At 36.3% G+C, this 21,051-nt stretch overlaps 1 protein-coding gene across 1 annotated transcript in view; it reads right to left on the reverse strand.

Moving 5' to 3' along the window:
* Positions 1-803: 803 nt before the first annotated feature.
* DCAF10 (DDB1 and CUL4 associated factor 10) overlaps positions 804-21,051 on the reverse strand; it is a 35,912-nt gene continuing 15,664 nt past the window's right edge. Inside the window, exons 3-7 of the mRNA XM_004372246.2 lie at positions 19,855-20,052; positions 11,577-11,779; positions 9,860-9,973; positions 6,529-6,674; positions 804-5,626 (exon numbers count right to left, since the gene is read on the reverse strand). Coding sequence (XP_004372303.1) covers positions 5,258-5,626; positions 6,529-6,674; positions 9,860-9,973; positions 11,577-11,779; positions 19,855-20,052 — 1,030 coding nt within the window. The 3' untranslated portion in view covers positions 804-5,257. The remainder of the gene's footprint in view (positions 5,627-6,528; positions 6,675-9,859; positions 9,974-11,576; positions 11,780-19,854; positions 20,053-21,051) is intronic.

Genomic DNA, 21,051 nt, shown 5'->3' on the forward strand with positions numbered 1-21,051 from the left:
TGGACTCTTCTAGTACTGAAGAGTTTGCCATCACATTCTGGCCTCATGGGAGCCTGAGGGCATATATGGTGAAGGTTCATTTGATTTGTTCAACAGATATTTATTGGACAACCGCTCCGTGTCAGGTCCTGTACCAGACACTGGGGATACAAGAAGAAATAAGACAGTCCTGCCCTCAAGGAGCTTACAGTCTAGCATAAGAATTTACAGCACCTCGGAACCTAGTGACAAAACTTTCTGGGTGTCTAGTATATTATCTGGAATACTCCAAATTTCCTGAAAATGTGAATCTAAAATTTACCAGAAAGCACAGTTTAGAAATGGAAGATAGAGTAAAATTCAAAAGAAAATTCAAACATTTACATTTTAAAGTAAAAACCATGGAATCTGAACGAGGAAGAAACTTGGGATAGTTGAAAATATTTTAAAGACTTTGGACCAGATTTAAATTTTTTAATTTTAAAAATTATTTTATTATCTCTAGGTGACACTTAAAACACATACATACAGGGCTGTGTATGTGAGATGTGTTCCTTCAGACTTTTGATACAACCAATATTTCTATAACTAATTTACAACCGAAAGCAGTATAAAGGTAAAAATCTGAGACCTTCCTTTTGATAATAATTTCCATTATCATTTGAATGAGAGAAATTGTTAGAACATCATTTAGAATCATCTTTGGATATAAATTTTGGCACAACCTTATTTTGCAATGAGACTAAACTGTAACAATGTGTAATAATTTGAGCATATATTTTAATGGTATTGACAAGGTTTAGTGGCATCTACATACTCTTTAAGTCTTAAGTCTACCTGGATTTTCCTTTTTTTTTTCCTCCTGTACTCTTCCCCTTTTTTCCAAAGTATGAAAGACCCTTGTGCAAATAGAGAGCCTTCATTGTTGCTTTGCTGTACTTTGGTAAATTGCTGTTTATTCCTTACTCTAGCAGCATCCTTAATTTGTAGTATTTTACTTAGTGGCTACTGAAAAACTACCAGCTGAGGTTTTAACGGGGAGCTTCTATTATCCAGTAGGTTGCTGTGAACTTGTAAGAAAAGTGGTAAGCAACCGAAAGAGCTGTGGACTCTGACAGCTTAGTCCTCTCATGTCCCAGCTCTTTACAGATGAATACAGCACATGAGAAGGAAGTCGGTGCCTGCTACAAGCAGGCATATTGGTAGTATGGCAGGAGACAGAACAAACTACTCAGCAGATATTAAAAAAAAAAATAAAACCAAAAAGAAAAACAGCAATCTGGGGCAAATGGTTGTACATAACTCAGGGCAAAGAGAATCACTTTATAGTAATTGATATGATTAATAATAACACACATTTGTTATAGCCCTTTTCATTTTATGAAGTGTTTTACAAACAGTAGAGCTCATTGGATATTTGTAATACCACATTAAGAATACAGCTTTACCTTTTACCATGGAAAAGTGAATTGTAACTTAGCATTCTGTTTAAGAAGGTAGGGAAGGTAAGTATACTAACATATCTGAAACACTTACATCAAAAATAATCACGAGTTTTAAATTTTGGCACTTAGAGATATGCATTAGTTATCAAAAAATTCATATGTATGGTTTCTTTCATGACCAGCACAGGGTGTTACTGAATGAATTTTCACAGCACCCAATGACTGCTGGTCATTAAATGGGGATGATTGTCAGCAGTAAGTTATCAGACTTTATTTCTCCTGTTAAACACAAGCTTAGCAGATACTTATAGATACCAATACCACATATGATGACTAACATGGGAAACACATAGCTTCTAAAGTGTTCTGAGTGTTTTCCCTATATTGCACTTTCTAGAGAACAAAACTTTAACACCGATACAATATGATCTTGGTTCTAGAATGAAACATGCCCTGACATAGGAGTGGGAACATGTGATTTACCTTTCCTTGTTTGTTTTCCTTAAATTTTTGGTATAGCCTCTTCTCAGATATAACAAGGAGAAATGACAAAATATACATGTGCTTATGTGCTTTTGGGCTTCTGGGGAAAAAGACCACACACATTTTTAAGACTAAAATAAAGGTCTCTTCTGCTTTAGCCACTTCATTTTTACAATTGCAAATAAGGAACTACTGTTTATTTGATCGTCCTAACTTATTTAACATAGCATTACCATAAATATACTGTTCTGCAGAAAGCTTTTAAAAACAGAACAATTTACACTAAAAAAAAGCCTTTTATATTTACCAGTTATCATGAATAAAAATGACTGAATAAAATTTAGAGAAAAAAACCACTAGACTTTATATTCTAAGTGAAATAGGACCTAGAAATTGTAAGATGTTATTTCCTTCAATAGTACAGTATTTGTGATGCCTTTAATTTCTTGATTAATATCCCCTGATAACTTTTTGATCATGAACGTACCTCAAGGAGGAGAAAGGTTTTGCTGAGTTTGCTGGCTGTTAATTTTTAATTCTCATCTGTGTGACATTTATACAAGACTGTTTATCCTCCATTTTTCTTCTATGCCTTACAGCTACTTATCCTGCTAGAGGTTTAGTTAGGACTGGACTGTATGTATGCCTTGCAGTTTATGGTATTAATTCTCATGGAAATTGTTAATCTTGTAAATGTTCTTTTACATGGTACAGAAGGTAAGCCAGCTTTTAATAAAGAACTTCCAGAGGATGCTAAACAAACAAACAAACAAAAAAGGCCTTTTCAAACAAAGGGGCAAAATGGTAGAGTAGAAAGCACAGGCTTCGGACTCAAACAGACCTGGGTTCAACTCTCGCTGCTGCCACTCTGTGACCAGGGCAAGTCACTTAACCCTTCTGACCCTTTATTTCCTCCAAAGTTAACTGAGGCTCATTCCACCTGCCTTGTAAAGTTTTTGTGAAAGCTGGTAGTAAGGTGTGTACGTTATTTGACACGTGATAGGTACTCTCTAGAGGTTAAAGAATTATTAGGTGAGTTTAGAGTTGGGCAACATGTTGGTCCAGCATCTGACATGGAACTCTTTCCAAAGGGGATGAAATTTATAGAACCTTCTTTTAAACATCAGTATGGTCACTGTACTTAGTAGCTTACTTTTAATGGTAACATTGAGCGTTTTTTTCCTCTAAAACTTTTAAATAGGTGTTTTTAAAAAGTTTATGGCACGCCTATGTTTTTTCACTGTGCTTTGTGGTAATGTTTTTGATGACTGAAAAATCTCCAAATTTTTAAACATCGGTAACATGACGTACTTTAAAAAATTTGTTCTAGAGCCAACATTGTTGGTCCAAGTAAAATCTAACTTATGTAAAATGTGTGTGAATGGCTGTTCATTCAGTAGGTCCTACAAAGAAATGCCATTTTTATTCATGTATTTGGGTTGCTTAAACATTTCTATAGGATTTACAGTACTTTGCTTCTTATGGCTGAAATTCGCAGCATCTACTCCTATGCCTTTCCTTTTTCAATCCACTGGCTAGTTTAAGAGTATTCACAATAATATAACTTAAAGACAGAATAAAGTGTTCATAAGTCATTAACAGCCAGCATAATACAGTAGAAATTGCCCTGAGCAAGGAATTAGGAGACTTGAAATGAAGTCCTGGCTCTGATACTAACTTTGCAGGGTGACCTTGGACAAGACACTTAACTTCTCTCGTTTGTCAAATAATGGGATTGATTTCATTTTAAGTTATTTTCTACCTCTAAAATTGCTTTCATTTACTTGAAAAAATAAAAATAAAACACCTTCTGGGAGTTATGTTAAGCACCAGATGGGTACAGAAGTATTTACTGCCTTAAGGCAGTGTTTTTCAAACTGCAATCCAGGGACTACCTGAAGAAAGACTACTTGGGGTTCCTGTTAAAAATACACATTCCTGTCATCTCCCCCTGGTGGAATGAGAATTTCCTAGGGTGGGGTCCAGGTTTCCGCATTTTCCACAAGTTCCTCAATGATTATTATCCACCCTAATGGTTGAGAATCACTTGGCCTAGGAGAGTGTGATTTAAATGAGAAAGGCTAGAGCATGGCTTAAATTACTCCAGCGGATGGCAACTCCCTTCTAAACACAAAGCCATTCAATGTGGAGGGGACTGAGGAAAGCGGCTTACATCAGCAGAGCAATCAGCCTTGTGCTTGACCCTTGCTTGATGCTTTTTACTTGCAGTGTTCCAAAACGAAACACAAAAAAAGGTCTTGATATCAGCACAGTCTTGACATCCATAGTCATTGTCTACCAGAGTTATGACATCAGCTTGAAAACAGGACTGCAGTTCTCCCTGCACTAACAGTAAGATATTGAGCTTTGCCACCTGGCTCAATGAAGAAAGATAAGTAAAACACAACCTCTTTACTCTTGACTCCCCCTTGACCCCAATAGTATACACATGTCACATACTGTGTGATTCAAATAATCAGGCAGAGATAATAGAGAAAACCTGTCACATTGCTCTCATCACTCTATGACCAGATATTGTACTAACCAATAAAAAAAAATCCTCTTCTATACAACAGAAACGACCAATGTCCACTCCTTCCCCTCCTTTCCTTTCTAATTCTGTTGATAGAAATAAGATGCCAAGTAAGGACAGACAATAGAGATTTTAAATTCATACAAGTAAAGCAGATTACAAAAAGACATGGCAATCTTTTTTCTACAATTTTACAACAAACAAAATCCCTCTTGCTGTGAAAAATTTGTAAAATTTTAACAGGAAACTTAAAAGATATTTTGTCGCAAAACTTACAGTCATGAGAATAACACCATTAACTGTGCTCACTGTAGAGAAATATAACAGCAACTTTAAAAGGCAAGTATATTGATACATGAAGATGAAACTGTTTCAACAACCAATATGCCAACATCAAACTTCTGAATTTTATTCACTGCTGGTGTCACAAGTTTCTCCTATCCCAACCAAAACTTCTGTCTAATGCCCACAAAATTCACATTAAAAAAAAAAGAAGAAGAAGAAGAAAAAGAGGGAGAAAGAAACTTGACAAGAGCTACCATGCAAATTAACCAGAGGAACCAGAGTTCAGTGGCACAGGGTCAGCAGGAGCAAAGGAATGCTGACAAAGATGCTGCTGCATAGAAGTTAAAACTTGGAGATGCCCGTATGATGCTGGACGCCCAAGTACTTAGGTCACAGGTATGTTAATGGACCCATAAGAACCAGGATCTTGACCCAAACTTATAAGATCTTCTAAAAAGACAATACTTCACCTAAATTGAAGTAATTTATAAGTCAAACACCAGAAGAGTTCCTTATTTGATGTAAGTTGTGCCTAAAACTTTGGCTGATATAAAGAAACCCGCCCACTAAGGCACCCTGAGGCAATCTGACAATGTGTAGGAGAGAACTTTGTTGTCAGTACCACATCATTATGAGAGTACAAAGAACGAATCACTCGAAGGGGACTGGCTTCTTTGGGCAAACAGTCAACAAGTTCACTGCATTGTTTGTCAAATCCCAACAAGCGGATCCCGTAGCCATGTGGGGAAGAAATCATTCGCCCATCGGGGCTGAAGCAAAGTTCTTTGATATAACCCCTGCCTACATTGGCTTCTTCAATGTAATGAGTCAGTCGTAGTGAACAGCGAGGTGAGACGGGTCGCACAGGAGTGCCTTCTTGGAATTCATAAACACAAGTCCACTAGGGGAAGAGAAGGGAGACAAAAGGTTATAGAGCCCCAAATAGTATTACAGGTAGTCCTTATTTTTAAAAGGCTCAGCAGAATGCCAGAGTTAGAGAATTGCTGCAAGAAATCATCCAGATGAACGCTACCCTCCTCCCAACTAACAGAACTTACAGGCCTCATACCTTCTTGTTTTTATAAGCTGAGGCTATTCTGTGCTATGACACTTCAAAGCCTTTTGTTCCCTGAGGCTGTCTATGACTTCTGCAGTAATGTAATAAATTCACTTTTTTGAGGGCAACAACAATCTTGATGTTAAAAATTCCTAGAGACCAGCCAAGCCCTAGAGTACCTCTCCCTCTACATACTTCAAAGGCTCTTCTCTCCTTTCATTTGTGGCCTCTAGAGCCAGTGAGGTCTTCCGAAGACTCCTGGCTGTCCAGAGTGATGGGAATCATACGGTCATTTAAGACCTTTTCCCCTCGTCATCAGTTTAATCTGTTCCTTCCCCAGAGCTTCCCCTGCTTTTTAAAAAGAGAAAATTATAATATTCAATTTGCTTAGCCAAATCTGATATTTAGCCAGCTTAACTGAAACATCTCAGCCCTATATTTACTGTATAAGGGTTTTTTAGGGTGAGATGAAGGAGGCAAGGATTAAGAAGGTAGGCACAATCGGAGCTGATGAAGCCTTTAAAGCACCTCCCAGCTTGCCCCACCCAGGCAGGAGGGGCGGAAGAAGAGTTTGCAAGGGATAAAGACACCATGATACAAGAGGACAGAGATGGCAAGTCAAGAAGCAGGATATCTGACTGTGTCCTTGAGGGCAGGGACTATGTCCAGTGATCTAAGATCTGCAGACATGGCTATGGCAATTTGTCCAATCAGCTTTGTTGAAGGTGGAGCTCTGCTGCCCATACCTCCTGATCATCAGTGTTGCTTGAGCACCGAAGAAGAGTGGCCCAGCCTTTTGGGTGCAGCTGTAAGGACGTGATACAGTTTCCACGATCTCGCTCACCAGGAACTTCAGGGGTTAAGACTTCAAGACTATTTCGTGGTGAAACTCCTAAAATAAAAGAAAATGAGGATGTGGAATTTGTACTGTCAAAGGACTAAGGCAGTTCATCAAAGCTTCGGTTTCTGGCAGCCACCTCCCATGCCTGTGTTCCTTAGTCTGCCCCTTATGCTACCACATGTAAAAGAATATGACGCCTGCCTCCTAAATGTTCGGATGCGTGTCTTTGGTGTAAGAGCATGGGAAAGTGTATGACGAGAACTAGAGTCAAAGTTCCTACAGCAGAAATCACCACTGACCTAAGGCTAAAGTATGAAAGCTGACTAGGGGTCCTTTTGATTTGGGTCTACATCTCAGAAATCTCTTTTTTCTTCAATTAAGAAACAAAGTTATATGACATGAAAGGAATCTAGGAAAGTAAAAGATACAATTCTCATCACAGAGGACGTGGTGCTCTCTAGATCAGAGAAGGAAATACTTGGAAACTGTGAAACTACCTTTAAATAAATAAAAGGCTATTATGTATGCAAAATGCATGACCTATTATGGCCCCTGAGGACAGAACTATAAATAACAAACAGGCCTGTACCATTGGAGGTAAAGGAGGACACCTCACACAGAAGTATGTCAAAACAAGGGGTGGGAGGCAATGTCAACCATACATGTTCCTGGCAACTCTGCTATGCCCTAAAATTTCCTGCCTAGCTCCCAACGAAAATGATTGCTATAATAAGCCACTGTTAATAATGGGAGTATGTCATGGCTCCACACACATGGCTCAGGTGTGTGGAGAATCACTTTCATATACATTGTAAGGAAGCAGCTTAGAAATTCAGTATCAAGAGAAATATTTCAACGCTTCTCTGCCTGTGAGAAGGAGTTGCTTTGAAAAATATTGAGCTCCCTCTGTCAGAACTTTTGTGAAGGGTTTCTCACAGGGCTTGGAACCAGTTTGCTCCAGTTTGAACAGCGTGCTGAGAATTTGCATTTCTAACAAGTTCCCAGGCAATGCTAATGATGCTGGTTAGGGATCAATTCTGAGAACCACTAGTAGAGCAGTGGTTCTCAAGATTTATTATACATAAGAATCACCTGGGAGACTTGTTAAACTGTAGATTCTCATTCAGTGTATCTGGGGTGGAAATGCAAATTCTCAGCTGGGGTTTGAACTGGAATGAACCAGTTCAAAGCTCTGGTTTCAGGGACAGACATATTACCTTCTTTTTAAAGATTCCCTTAGATTACTGAAATATTGACAGAAATCTGTAAACCTCTAAATTATGGCATTACAACTCAATCTATACCTAAAGAACAATTTCATATGTAGTTGAACTTTAACAATTTTAGAAAAAAAACAAACCCCTATTTCAAGAATTAGTTTTGAAAACACATAGCAAAGGCAGAAAAGAAACTCATTCTGAGTAGTTAAGCAATGGTTTTCTACCTGTGCTCCTTGGAGGTTCCTAAGGAGCTCACAAAAGGGGGGAACCAAGTTGGGACAAGGATGGAGATGGGGTGGGGAAAAGTAGAGGGTCAAAGGCCTCCCTAATTTCACCTGAACCAGAGCAGCTCCATTCTATTTGTGTTAAGTCCCTAGGAATCCACAGCAGATTTCATTTCAAAAATAGAGTTCTAATTCTGAAATGAGTTAGAGTATTTGCCAAAGGATGGTACTAACATACTTTGACACCTCAAGACCGAGGATTTCCAACATTCAGAGCAATTTCACCTATAAGCCCACTTCCCAATCTTCTCTCTTTCCACCCTCTGACTTTCTTCCTCTCTCTGTTCAGGCTCCTACACATCATCTCTTCCCCCATTCCCAACTCTCTGTAGCATGAAACTGCCATATATTTGTGTTTACCATTGGTCAATAACAAGCAAGCATGTTAACTATTCTTTTCTTCTTAAATTAAATTTCTTTTTCTTGTGGATGGCTTAATCAATCAATAAAGATTTTTCTCAATGATTATTAGGAGCACTTGCTTGTTTCCCATGGCCAAAGTAGAAGGTGAAGAACCTGCAAAAGAAGTTTCTGCTACAAATCAAAGGAGAAATGTTACACCTCTAGGCATAAATCTTGATATTTAAAGGGAAGTTTTTAACCTTAAAGTGAAACATCACAATCTTCAACATCCAGAGGAAACTGGATAGGTCATAGGTTAAGGAGAGCTCTCAAACTATTCTACTGGCATAAGTAGCTGTGCAAAACAATCAATTATGCATTTCCTGAGCACCTACCAGGTGAGGCCACCTAGAGAAAAAACAAATTAGAAGTCTTTAAGAAACAGCCCCTGTCAAAAGATTAGATAGGAAACTTAGGGGGCAGTGAGTTTATGTTAACGGGGGAAGAACAACTCAGAAAAGGAGGGTGAGAATGGTTGCACAACTCGAAGAATGTAATCAATGTCACTGAATTGTACTTGCAGAAATTGTTGAACTGGTGTATGTTCTGTGTACATTCTCAACAACAACAAAAATAAATTATAAAAAAAAAAAGAAGAAAGAAAAGAAAAAGAAATAGTCCCTGTCCTAACTACTGAGGTAGGAAACATGCCTGTCTCCGAACCGTGGTTCAAAATGACAAAAACACATACTGGCTATCAATACTCAGTTCACAAAGAGGAGGACAAACAACGAACACTCTAAGAGCTTAGGGGTGGATTAGTATGGAGAGGGAGGATGGGTGGGGTTTGCACAGACAGTAGGAGCGACAGACTGGGCAGCTAGTTCTGCCAGAGTGGCTGGGAAAAAGCTAGCAAAAGCAGAGTGGGGCCGGATTGTAGCTCACTTTATCCCATAACCACTCTGAGGCTGTGAGGATTTGCACAGATAAAGCAACGGCAGAACAAAAAGCCTAAAAGGCTGGGGAGAGGCAACTTTCACAAGCACCTGATAAACTCATTCCCTTATATTTATACAGCACTTTCACATGCATAATCTCATTGAATTTTCACAACAACCTTGATCGGAATCTACATTTTCCAACTACTTCCTCTCCAAACTAGACCAAACTAAGTCCAGGTAATAAAATCAAAGCTCAAATTCCAACAAAGATTTAAGCTCAAGATATTCAATCCTGGAAACTTTGGTTAGCTCTTTGAAAATGATGATTTAGGGGCAAGGAATAACCTCACTGCTATTGACTTTTATTGTTATGGATTAAAACCCAACCAAAGAAAGCTATCTGTTAGAATCTGTTGTTGCAAGATTATAAAATCCAACATTTAACCTACCTTCTCTTTGAGAAGCTCGAGACATGTGTTTCTCAGAAAGTGAATTAGAATCACTAGGATGACAAGGTGAGCCAGAAACTCTAGGACCAGACGAACTTGACGAAGTGGTCAAATCTTGAAAATACAGAAAGTTCTGAGATAAACCTAGCATAATTCACATAGTGTCTCTTAACTTTTTAACTATCTACTTGAACGATACTTTTAAAATCTGCCTGAATCATGGTAAGTACACGCCCACATAAAACTCACCTATAATTATGACTGAGGAAGACAAAACTCTTTGAGATGTTCTAAGACCAAGTCCTTTTCTAAAATCTTTTATACCAAAGATTTACTTATGTGAAAGAAAAATTAAAAACAAAAATATAAGAGCATCTTTGGTTCCCCATCATTTCTGTAGTGAAATGGAACAAGGAAATTCAATGAAAATGAAAACTGAGCTGTCTGGCCTATTGCTTAATGTTAGGATAGGGTCCAAACAACAGGCTCATTACTGGGAACATGAATAGATCCCTTCTAAAGCATACTAAAAACTTATCATTCTTGAAATTCTGTGAATACTACCTTTGAAATTTGTACAAAAATAAAATGAGTATCAGATAGTTTAGTCTGATATAATACTCCAAATAGCAATCTCCATTTCATGACACTTTTCTAATGACCCCATACATCTGTGGAGAATTATTAATTACCCTTAGAAGACAGAAAAGTTTTGTTTTTGAGTCAAAAAGGGCTAAACCGGCCTTTTAAATAACTATTTCTCACTAAGCTAAAGTTGATTATCAGTGTTTAATCTTAAAAAAAAAAGGCAATTCTGAGTCTAAAAGAATTGCACTCACATATTTATGAAATCACTTGCTTGCAAACAAGTTGGTAAAACTAAGTTTCTACTTTTAGCAGTAAAAGCGGGCAACTGTAGTGCACTTATGCCCAATGGAGTCTTCAGGAGTGGCCCTCTGCACACAGGAGAAAGATTATTATCCAACCATTTGAGGCTGCCTTTTAATAGCAATTTATGAACATTCATAATGTTTAAATCTTTTTTTCTGGATTTTTGTTCATCATCACAATATTATAAATGATGAGAATGTTCCCAGACCAGCCCTCTTTATCCCAAAGGTAGATAAAATATGGTCTGTTTATCACATAACATAAATCAAATACAGTATTAAGTTCTTCTAAGCTTCAAGTTCACGTAAGTCTAATAGAATCAGCAACAGAAGAAGGAGTTAGCAAGAGGACAGTTAAGGGGTCATGAGATAATATGGTGTCACCTGTGTCTGGACATCTGGAAGTCTAGGATACAATATAGACTTAAAACTAAGTATTTTTATATTAACCACAACTTAAAAGCCCTGCTGGATTCCAGAAAGGCTTAAGAAGATTGATACTATTGATACTATCACTAATTTTGGGGGTAGTGATGATTTCAGAAGTACTGATGAAAATTCTCTGGTTACAGAGAGCTAAAAGAAAATACTTTTAGAGTTAGCAGTTCTTCCCAGACCATTTGTGATGCAGAGGCACAAATTAATGTTATGTCAGAGATACATACAGATCATTGTACTTCTTTGGAAAAGAGTTATCACTGAGTTTTCCAAAGAAAGTCTTTTGATTTCCTTCCCTTCTTCCCTCTGTCATTCTCAGAATTGAAATATATACCATCCCTATGTGTGAGATTCTTAAGGAAACTCTTTTTTAATCAAGGAAAGCTTACCTGAACTTGATGTAGTTCTTCTTGCTCTCAAAATGGGATAGCTGCCTACTTCTAAAGACTTGGTTAAGTCAAGATCATGCAAAATCAAGAGATATCCAGAGGAAGTTGAGATCAACATTTTGGAACAATCTGGTGTTAATCTCATTCTCATGAGAAAACGTGTGTGAAAGAATTTCTTATGTGGACACCCATCTTCTGTACACCTACAGAAGAAATCAAACCAATAAAAACTAGAATCATAAATATAATGGTTCAGTGATAGTCATATATTTTATTTACCCCTTAAACTAAAATTTACAATGTATATTTATACACATAACATTTTTTTTGCTCACTATTCCTTCTGTCATCTCCAACCTTCCTTTTTAGGCCGTTCTCTTTCTTCCTGAAGTACATCCCTCAGAATGTCTTTAAGTAAGACTTTGTTGAGGTAATCTTTTTTATTGTTCTGAAAATGTCTTTATTATGAATACTAGTTTAGCTGAGTATATAACTTTAGGTTGACAGATATTTCTTTCTGCACATTGAGGATAATATTCCACTGATTTCTGGCTTCCATTGTTGCTATTTGTTAAGTCTTCTATTAGTCTAAAATTACTTTGAATAATTTATCTGTCTATTCATCTGGTGGTTTTAAGATCATCCCTGTCTTTGGAGTGGGGCAGTTTCACTCTGATATGTGTAATTTTAGATTTCTGTTTATTTATTTTTATTGGGATTCACTTTCTAAACTGTAAGATTCATGTTATTCATATATTCTGGAAAATTCTCAGCCATTATTCCAATATTGTCTATTATCCATTTTTTGTATTCTCTTTTTGGAGCTCCAAATGGATGTTTGAGACATTCACAATTGACCCTCCTTGTCTCATAACTGCTCTTTAAAGTTTTCTATCTCCGCATCTCCATATGTTATATTCTGGGTAATTCTTCAGTATGTATCTTCCATCTGTTATATCTTCTCAGTTGTGTCTAACCTATTTGACCTGTCCTGTGCTTTTAAAATTTCCATAGTTGTATTTTCTTTTACTTATTTAAGTTCTATTTGGTTCTTTTCAAAATCTGCAATAGATTTTATTCCTTGCCTATGTTTTTTATGCCCCCTTTTATTTCCTTTTTTGGTAATTATTTTTAAAAATGTGAACCATACCATACCTGCAGAATAGTACATAAGTAAAACACATGAAGAGCTTAACCCTTTAACGAATCAATTATTTTCTGCTTTGAATTTTTTGTTGATACCATGTGTTTTCATTAATGGAAGCATGCTGATGCTGAATCATTGAATGTGTCTGAATTTTTCGGAGGTAGCATGGATATTTTTTTCTTGCCCCCTCCCACAAGCCTACCCTAAGTGTTTAGTGAACATATGAAGTACCACTAATTATACCCGAGCGTCCCCACCGGGATCTATTGGTGCAACAATTAAAACTTGTCAAAATTTCTATTTCTCCTACCAAAAATTCAGACACTATACAATACCCTGTAAAATACTCTGTAAAAACAGTAATTCGCACCACATGCCTGTTTCTTCAGTTTCAGTCATAAAAGTCCCTGCTTTGTGGCAGCACACACTGTCAGTGGTGCAGCAGCTTCCCCATAAACCTTCAGAGGCAGAAAAAGTACTTGGTCCCTAGAGGTACCCGTGAACACAAAAGGGTTAAAGAAAAACACTTGTGACTCATCATCCATGTTAAGTAGTAGAATAACAGTATTTTAGAAATCCCCTCTATTTCTCTTCTCTATTGCATTCTACTCTTGCTTCCAGCAACAATGTCTACTACATCCAAAGATATTAGTGACTCTGTTTGTATAAGTCTCTCTATTAGAAACTTTTCTCAAATGTTTATCTTTGGCTGCCTGCCCATGAATAAGATTGGGGAACTAAAAAGCTGACTGGGAACTCTGAGTGCATGGGTAGGGCTCAAGGTCCACTACTGTATAGGGTTTTCTAGGTGGACCATTTTTTGAGGGACTTCTAACATCAGTACCTTTGGATCGTCAATTGGATGAAGGCTGAGGATCTCTGAATTTAATATTGAGTATGTATACAGTCACTTCATCTCCCAGATTTTGCTAAGGTACCAAAGCCTCCAACTGTACCTGGCATCCTTATACAGAGATTCTCTATTTTACCCTCTTTAGGGAATAAAATTCCAAACTTCTGCTGAAATGGGAAGAGGTCAATTATCCAGTAGACTGGCTTAAAAGAGGAGACATAAGTTCTTAGATACCTTTCACCTGAATCCTTACTTTTACTACTGATACCCAGAGTTGCCAGTTTCTATGATTTTTGAGGATTCTGTGTAAATTGTCTTAAATTCTTAAATTTTCCCCACTGCAAGATTGGGATCCTGTCTTGGACTTGCTAAGTCAAGTTATCTAAATCAATTGCCACTCATCTATCTGCTTTTCAGCTTCTAAAATTTTCTTCTTCCTCTTACTTCCCTGTGAGTTTACACTCTTTACTTAAAAATTCCCTTACTGTAGTTTTAGAGGCGTCTTCTCAACCATGCTGTCCTCATTAGTACAGTGGTGAATATCCTCACCTGTCACCTGGGAGATTGGGGTTCGATTTGCTGACAGGGAGGCAGATGCCCTTTTTTGGAGCCCTGGTAGCTCAGTGGTTATGAGCTATGGTGAGCTACGGCTGCTAACCAAAAGGTTGGCAGTTCAAATCCACCAGCTGCTCCTTGGAAACCCTATGGGGCACTTTTACTCTGTTCTATACGGTCGCTATGAGTCTCAATCGACTCAACAGCCAACGGTTTGGTTTTTTGGTTTCTCATCCATAGATTTTATTTAGGTCTTCTAAAAATTTTTTGGCTATTAAAAATGATATACTTTTAAAAATTACCTTTTGAAGTTGTTTGTTGTGATGTCCAGGAGCACTATTTTTATATTTTGATCTTATATATAGCAATCTTGTTTAACTCTTCATTAAGTCTGATAACTTGTCTGAAAATTTCCCAGGATTTTCTATATGGACCAGGGGTTGGCAAACTATGGCCTGTGGGCCAAATCTGGTCCACTTCATATTTTTATAAAGAAAGTTTTATTGGAACACAGCCACATCCATTCATTTATGTATTGTCTATAGATGATCAGAGACTATACACGCAAAGTCCTACTACATGGGCCTGTACACAAAGTTTGCTGACTCCTGATATACCGAGTATATATATATATATATATATATATATATATATATATATATATAGTCTTTGTGTGGACATATGTGTTCATTTCTTCTGGGCATATACTTAGAAGTGAAATTGCTAGGTCATATGGCAACTCTATGTTTAACATTTTAAGAAACTGCTACTATTGTTTTCATATCATTTGTCAGTGATGAATTTTTCTCCTTCTTAATCTTTATATATTTTCTTTTTCTTCCTTTTATTGTACCAACTAGGACCCGACTTCATCCCCAAACAAAACATAAGTGAATAGTAGTAATGGGGGCATGTTCTACTTTCTTGATTTTATGGAGAAAACTACTAAAGGTTCACCATTTTTAAATGTGCTGCAGGTTTTAGGTGTATACTTTTTATGAGTTTCCTTCTATTTCCAGTTAATTAAATTTTTAACAGGTTTATTGAGATATAATTTACATCCCATAAAATTCACTTATTTTAAGTGCACAATTAAATGATTTTTAGCGAAGGTTGTGTAATCATCAACACAATCCAATTTTAGAACATTTCATCACTCTAAAAGATCCCTTGTGTCCATTAGCAGTCACTCTCTATTCCTACCTTAAGTCCCAGGCAAAAACTTATTTACTTTCTATCTCTGTGGATTTGCCTTTTTTGGATATTTATTTCATACAAACCAAATCATAGGGTAAGTTGTCTTTTGCATTTGGTTTTTTCTACTTAGCATGTTTTTGAGGTTCATCCATGTTATAGCATATATCAATACCTTCTTTTTATTGCCAAATAGTAGTACTCCATTGTGTAAATATACTATATTTTGTTTATCCATTCACCAGTTGATGGATATTTGGATTGGTTCCATTTTTTGGCTATAATAAGTAATGCTACTATAAACATTCATGCACAAGTCTTTGTATAGACATATGTGTTCATTTCTCAATTGCTAGGTCATATGGTAACTCTCTAACATTTTAATAAACTGCTAAACTGTTTTCTAAAGTGGCTGTACCATTTTACATTTCACCAAAAATATGAGTTCCAGTTTCTCCACATTCTTGCTAATAAATGTTATTGTCTATCTTTTTTTTATTAAAACTATTCTAGTGGGTGTGACCTCGGATCTCATTGTGGTTTTGATTTCTATTTCCGTAATGACTAGTGATGTGGAGCATACTGTCATGTGTTTTTTGGTCATTTGTATTGTCTTTGTTGGTGAAATGTCTATTCAAATCTTTTGCCCGTCTTTTATTTGTTTACTTATAATTGAGTTGTAAGAGTTCTTTATATATTCTAGATACAAGTCCCTTATCAGATATGATTTACAAATATTTTCTCCCAGTATGTAGCTTTGCTTTTCACTTAATAGAATCTTTTGAAGTGAAAAAGCTTTTAATTCTAATGAAGTCCAGTTTATCAATTTTTTCTTTTACCACTTGTGCTTTTGGTGTTGTATCTAAGAAATCTTTGCCTAACCCAAGGTCAAGATTTACTCCTATGTTTTCTTTGAATAATTATAGTTTTACCTCTTATACTTAGGTCAAAATCCATTTTGAGTTAATTTTATGTGTGATGTGAAACAAGAGCCTAAATTAATCTTTTTGCATACGTATATCCAATTGTCCAAGCACCATTTGTTGATAAAGACTATCTTTTCCCGACTGAATTATCTTGCTACCTTTGTGGAAAACTAGCTATCCATAAATGTAAGGGTATATTTCTAGATTCTCAATTTTGTTCCATCAATTTATATGCCTATCTTTATGCCAGTACCACACTGACGTAATTACTATGTCTTTGTAACATGTTTTAAAGTGGGAAGTATGAGTCCTCCAACATTGTTCTGTCTCAAGATTGTCCTTTGCATTTCCATATACATTTTAGAATCAGCTTGACAGTTTCTGCAAAAAAAAATGCAGCTTGAATATTGGTAGGGATTGTGTTAAATCTGTAGATTAGTTTGGAGAGAACTGCCATCTTAATAACAGTGAATATTCTAATTCATGTACATAGAATGTGTCTGTTATATAAATGAGCAAAGACAGACTGGGTTATTTTCTTCATAGCAAGCTGGGACCTGTTAGCTCAAAATTTGCTGGCACCAAATGCATATTTTTATACACCCAGTTGTTTTACATATAGTCCAAATAAGGAAATTTGTAGCCATTTAGTGCCTGCCTGGTTTCCATATCTGTGAATCTGCACCCAACATTAGTTAGCCGTAAGTAAGATAAACTCTAGTCTATAAAAGACCGCAGGCCACTGCTGCCCTTCGTACTTGTCTGATACAGAAACTCCCCACTGTGTTGCTGAACCACATCACCTAGACATGTAAGTCCCCTCTTCAACTCCCCTCTCCCCAAAAGCTCCCTTGCCGTTTCAGCCTCCTGAGTGTCCCCCCCAGCCCTTGTCTTTGGAACATTTCATGCTATTAGGGGCTTCCCCCTTATGCAAACCTGTCATAGAGCCTGCCCCCATAAATAGCTTATTTTACAACACTGTCACCTCATGGCCATATCTTTTTCCTTGATCAACCCCCAAATCCCTTGAGCTCACAAGTCATTTCATCCATTTACATTTTCTTATATTTCTTTCAGCAATGTTACATAGTTTTCAGTGTATAAATCTTGTATTTCTTTTGTTAAATGTATTCATAAGTACTGTACTTTATTCTTCTTGATACTACTGCAAATGGAACTATTTTCTTAATTCACTTTTGGATTGTTAATTGCAAAGAAACAGATATACAACTGACTTTGGTATATTAATCTTATATCGTGTGACCTTGCTGAACTTATTAGTTCTACTACGGCTTGTGTGTGCGTGTATGTGTGCGTGTGTGTGTGTTTCTTAAGATTTTCTACATACAGGATCATGTCTTCTGCATATAAAGAAGACAGTTTCTTTCTGGATGCTTTTTATTTCATTTTCTTGCCTGATTGCACCTCTACTACAATGTTGTACCTTCAGTACAATATTGAATATAAGTGGTTATAGTAGACATCCTTGCTTTGTTCCCAATCTTAGGGAGAATGTATTTTTTCTTTCAACATTAAGTATCATCTTAGCTGTAGGTTTTTCATAGATGACTTTTATCAGGTTGAAGAAGTTCTCTTTTATTCCTAGTTTTATCATGAAAGAGTGTTGGAGTTGGTCAAGCGCTTTTCTGAATATACTGAGATGATCATGTAGAGTTTCTCCTTTATTAGTATGATGTATTAATTGATTTTGGGATGTTAAGCCAAACCTGCATTCCTTGGATAAATTCCACTTGGTCATGGCCTATAATCTTTTACATATATTGCTATATTTGGCTTGCTAATATTTTGTTAAGGGAGCCCTGGTGGTGAATGGTTAAGCACTCAGCTGCTAACCAAAAGGTCTGTAGCTCAAACTTACCAGCCACTCTGTGGGAGAAAAGACCTGGCGATCTGCTCCCATCAAGATTACAGCCTAGGAAATACTACAGGACAGTTCTACTCTGTCCTATAGGTTGCTGTGAGTCAGAATCGACTCGACTGCACACAACAACAAACATTTTGTTGAGGATTTTTGCATCTGTATTCACGAGGTTGTAATTTTCTTTTGTTACTATATCTTTGTCTGGCTTTGGTATCAGTAATACTAACCTCACAGAAGGAGCTGGAAGTGTTCTCTCCTTTGTTTTCTGAGAGAATCTGTGAAGGACTGGTATTATTTATTCTGTCTATGTTTGGTAGAATTCACCAGTAAAGCCATCTGGGCCTGGACTTTTCATTGTGGGAAGATTTTTAAATTACCAATTCAATTTCTTTAGTTGCTATAGATCTGTAGGTCTATAGATTTTCCATTTACTCTTGAGTTAGTTTCAATAATCAGTGTCTCTCTAGGTATTTGTTTATCTACATTGTCTAATTTGTTGGCATAAAATTATTCATAGTATTCCCTATAATCCTTTTAATTTCTATAAGGTTGGTAATAATGTCCTTGCTTTTGTTTATTTTTAATCATGACTGTTTAATTTTATTCAATGCTTTTTATCCTTCAATTTAAACTTCATATGGATTTATCCATTTAATGTTAATGTAATCAATTATATTAATAGTTTTTTTGATAAACCATCTTTTCATTCCTTGAATAAATCCAACTTGATCATAAGATTTTGATTAATATCTTGCAGGATTCAATTTCCTAATATTTTCTTTAGAATATTTGCATCTATATTCATATTACAGACTGGCCTTTCATTTTTTTCTCCTAATATTCTCTTCGTTAAGTTTAGGTAGCAAGGTCATAATTAGCTTCGACAGCACTATCGTCTCAAACAATAAGCATAGCTAGAAATCTTTAACTAAGAATATCCCCTCTCTTTTTACATACAACTTCTGAAAAGAATCTTTCAGGACTGATCCTGGTGTATTACTATGTATTATTTCATCATAACTAGAAACAAGTATATTTTGATTATTTCTCAAACTTCAGCTCTTTAAATAATCACTTTCTCTATAAGGACGTATTTTATTGAAATGTTTCTCAACAGAGGTATCACTGGCATTTCAGGTGGGATGATTAGTTCACTGTGCAAACTGTCTTGTGCATTCCAAAATGTTTAGAAATTCTGGTCCCTGCCCACTAAATGCCAGGAGACATCCTCCTCTCTCCCCTCTTTATTGTGACAACTAAAATTCCCCACACATTTATTTCCAAACATCCCCTAGGGATCAGTACCACCCCAATTGAGAACTACTCTTTTAATGCTTGAAAACAAAGTACAAAACTTAAAAATAAATAGATTGAGAAGTAAAGACCAAAGAGTGAAAAACATTTCAGTTTCAAGAAGGAAATAACAAAGATATTTTTCATTAAATCCCTTAAATTCAGGAAATTCATTTTATAAACCAGTTTTCATCATTAAGCATACTACTTGGTCTCTTTTCCATCCATAATTGTCTCCAAATTTTTTATCAGCAGAATACGAATAAGTGTAAGTAACAAAAGATGGAATAACTCTTCAATTGTTATTCCCAACACCAATTTCTTTCACCTAAAAAGATATGAAGGCTAGGAGAGAACACAGAATTTGTTCACCCTCTTTAAGTCAATTTTTTTGTTCATAACGCTAACTTGATCTCCTGTTCACAAACCTGTTAGTGTCCCAAATAATGACATTTCCATCAAATCCTGATGTTACTAAGAGTCTTGTATTAGTATCATATTCGATGTTCTTCACCCAGCTAGTGTGACCATGTAAAGTGCATACTTTGGTGTTCAATTTTCTCAGATCCCACAGTGCTATGGTAGTGTCATCAGAGCAGGTAGCAAACAGCCGGTTATCAAGAAATCTACAAAAGGAAAAAAGAAAAACTGATTCACTTAATCTCTTATTAAATAAAACCTGATTTGAGAAATAGTCTCTAAATTGCCTAATCAAGAAAACAAAAAAGAAAAAACTACTACAAACTGACTATATATACCCAGTGATTCTGATATACAATAAAGAGTAAACATAATTCACATAATCACAGGGTACCATGATTTAATGAGGGGCACAATGCAATTTGATTCATTTGCTTTACATTATTGATTTTTATTTGGAACTGGAAACGGGTAGGTACACAGAGAACACTGCTAGAGGGAAAGAAAAGAGCTTTATAATCTGTATAGAAAACACAAACAGTGAGAGATAACTGAATAGGAAATAGAGGAGACTTTGAAGATTTGAATGCTGAGGGGGAAATGTTAAGTGTAAAGGGTTCAAAATTATAGAAATGTTTACTCTGCTACAAGTGATATATTTTTCTATTTAGAACACATTTCATACAAAGATTGCTATTCAAATTGCTATTATTTTGTAGCTATTAATCCTAGGGGTACTACCGAAATAATCTCACTTAGCAACATTTTATTAGGACCAGTCAAGATTATGCAATGTACTCAATTAAATACTCTATAATTCAGACTTTATTTTATATTAATCTCTCAATCCTGTGAAGGAGCCCCAAAAATCTAGGTGATTGGCATAAGGAGAGGCATCTGCCAAAGATGTAGGCCAGACTCAATTTTTATTGTTTATTGCTTATTCTGAGCTGAATCTTAAGTCAGCTAGCCAGAATACTTCCGGAAGCCTTTGGGCTGAGCTCCCCTCCCCTCCCTTCCTCTCACAGCGTGCTCCCAGGAAGAATACTTACTCTGGCTGACCCCCAAAATATCCATAGATTAACAAAATGTTAACTGACTAAAGCTTTATGATTACTAAAACAATGCTTAAGGGATCTCGTAATTGTCTCGTGTCTGTTATGTTAAAATTCCTCTTTCCAGAGCACTTTGGTGAATTCTCACTA

The sequence above is a fragment of the Trichechus manatus genome, unplaced genomic scaffold (genome assembly GCF_000243295.1).
Source record: "Trichechus manatus latirostris isolate Lorelei unplaced genomic scaffold, TriManLat1.0 scaffold00016, whole genome shotgun sequence".
NCBI classification, from domain to species: Eukaryota; Metazoa; Chordata; class Mammalia; order Sirenia; family Trichechidae; genus Trichechus; species Trichechus manatus.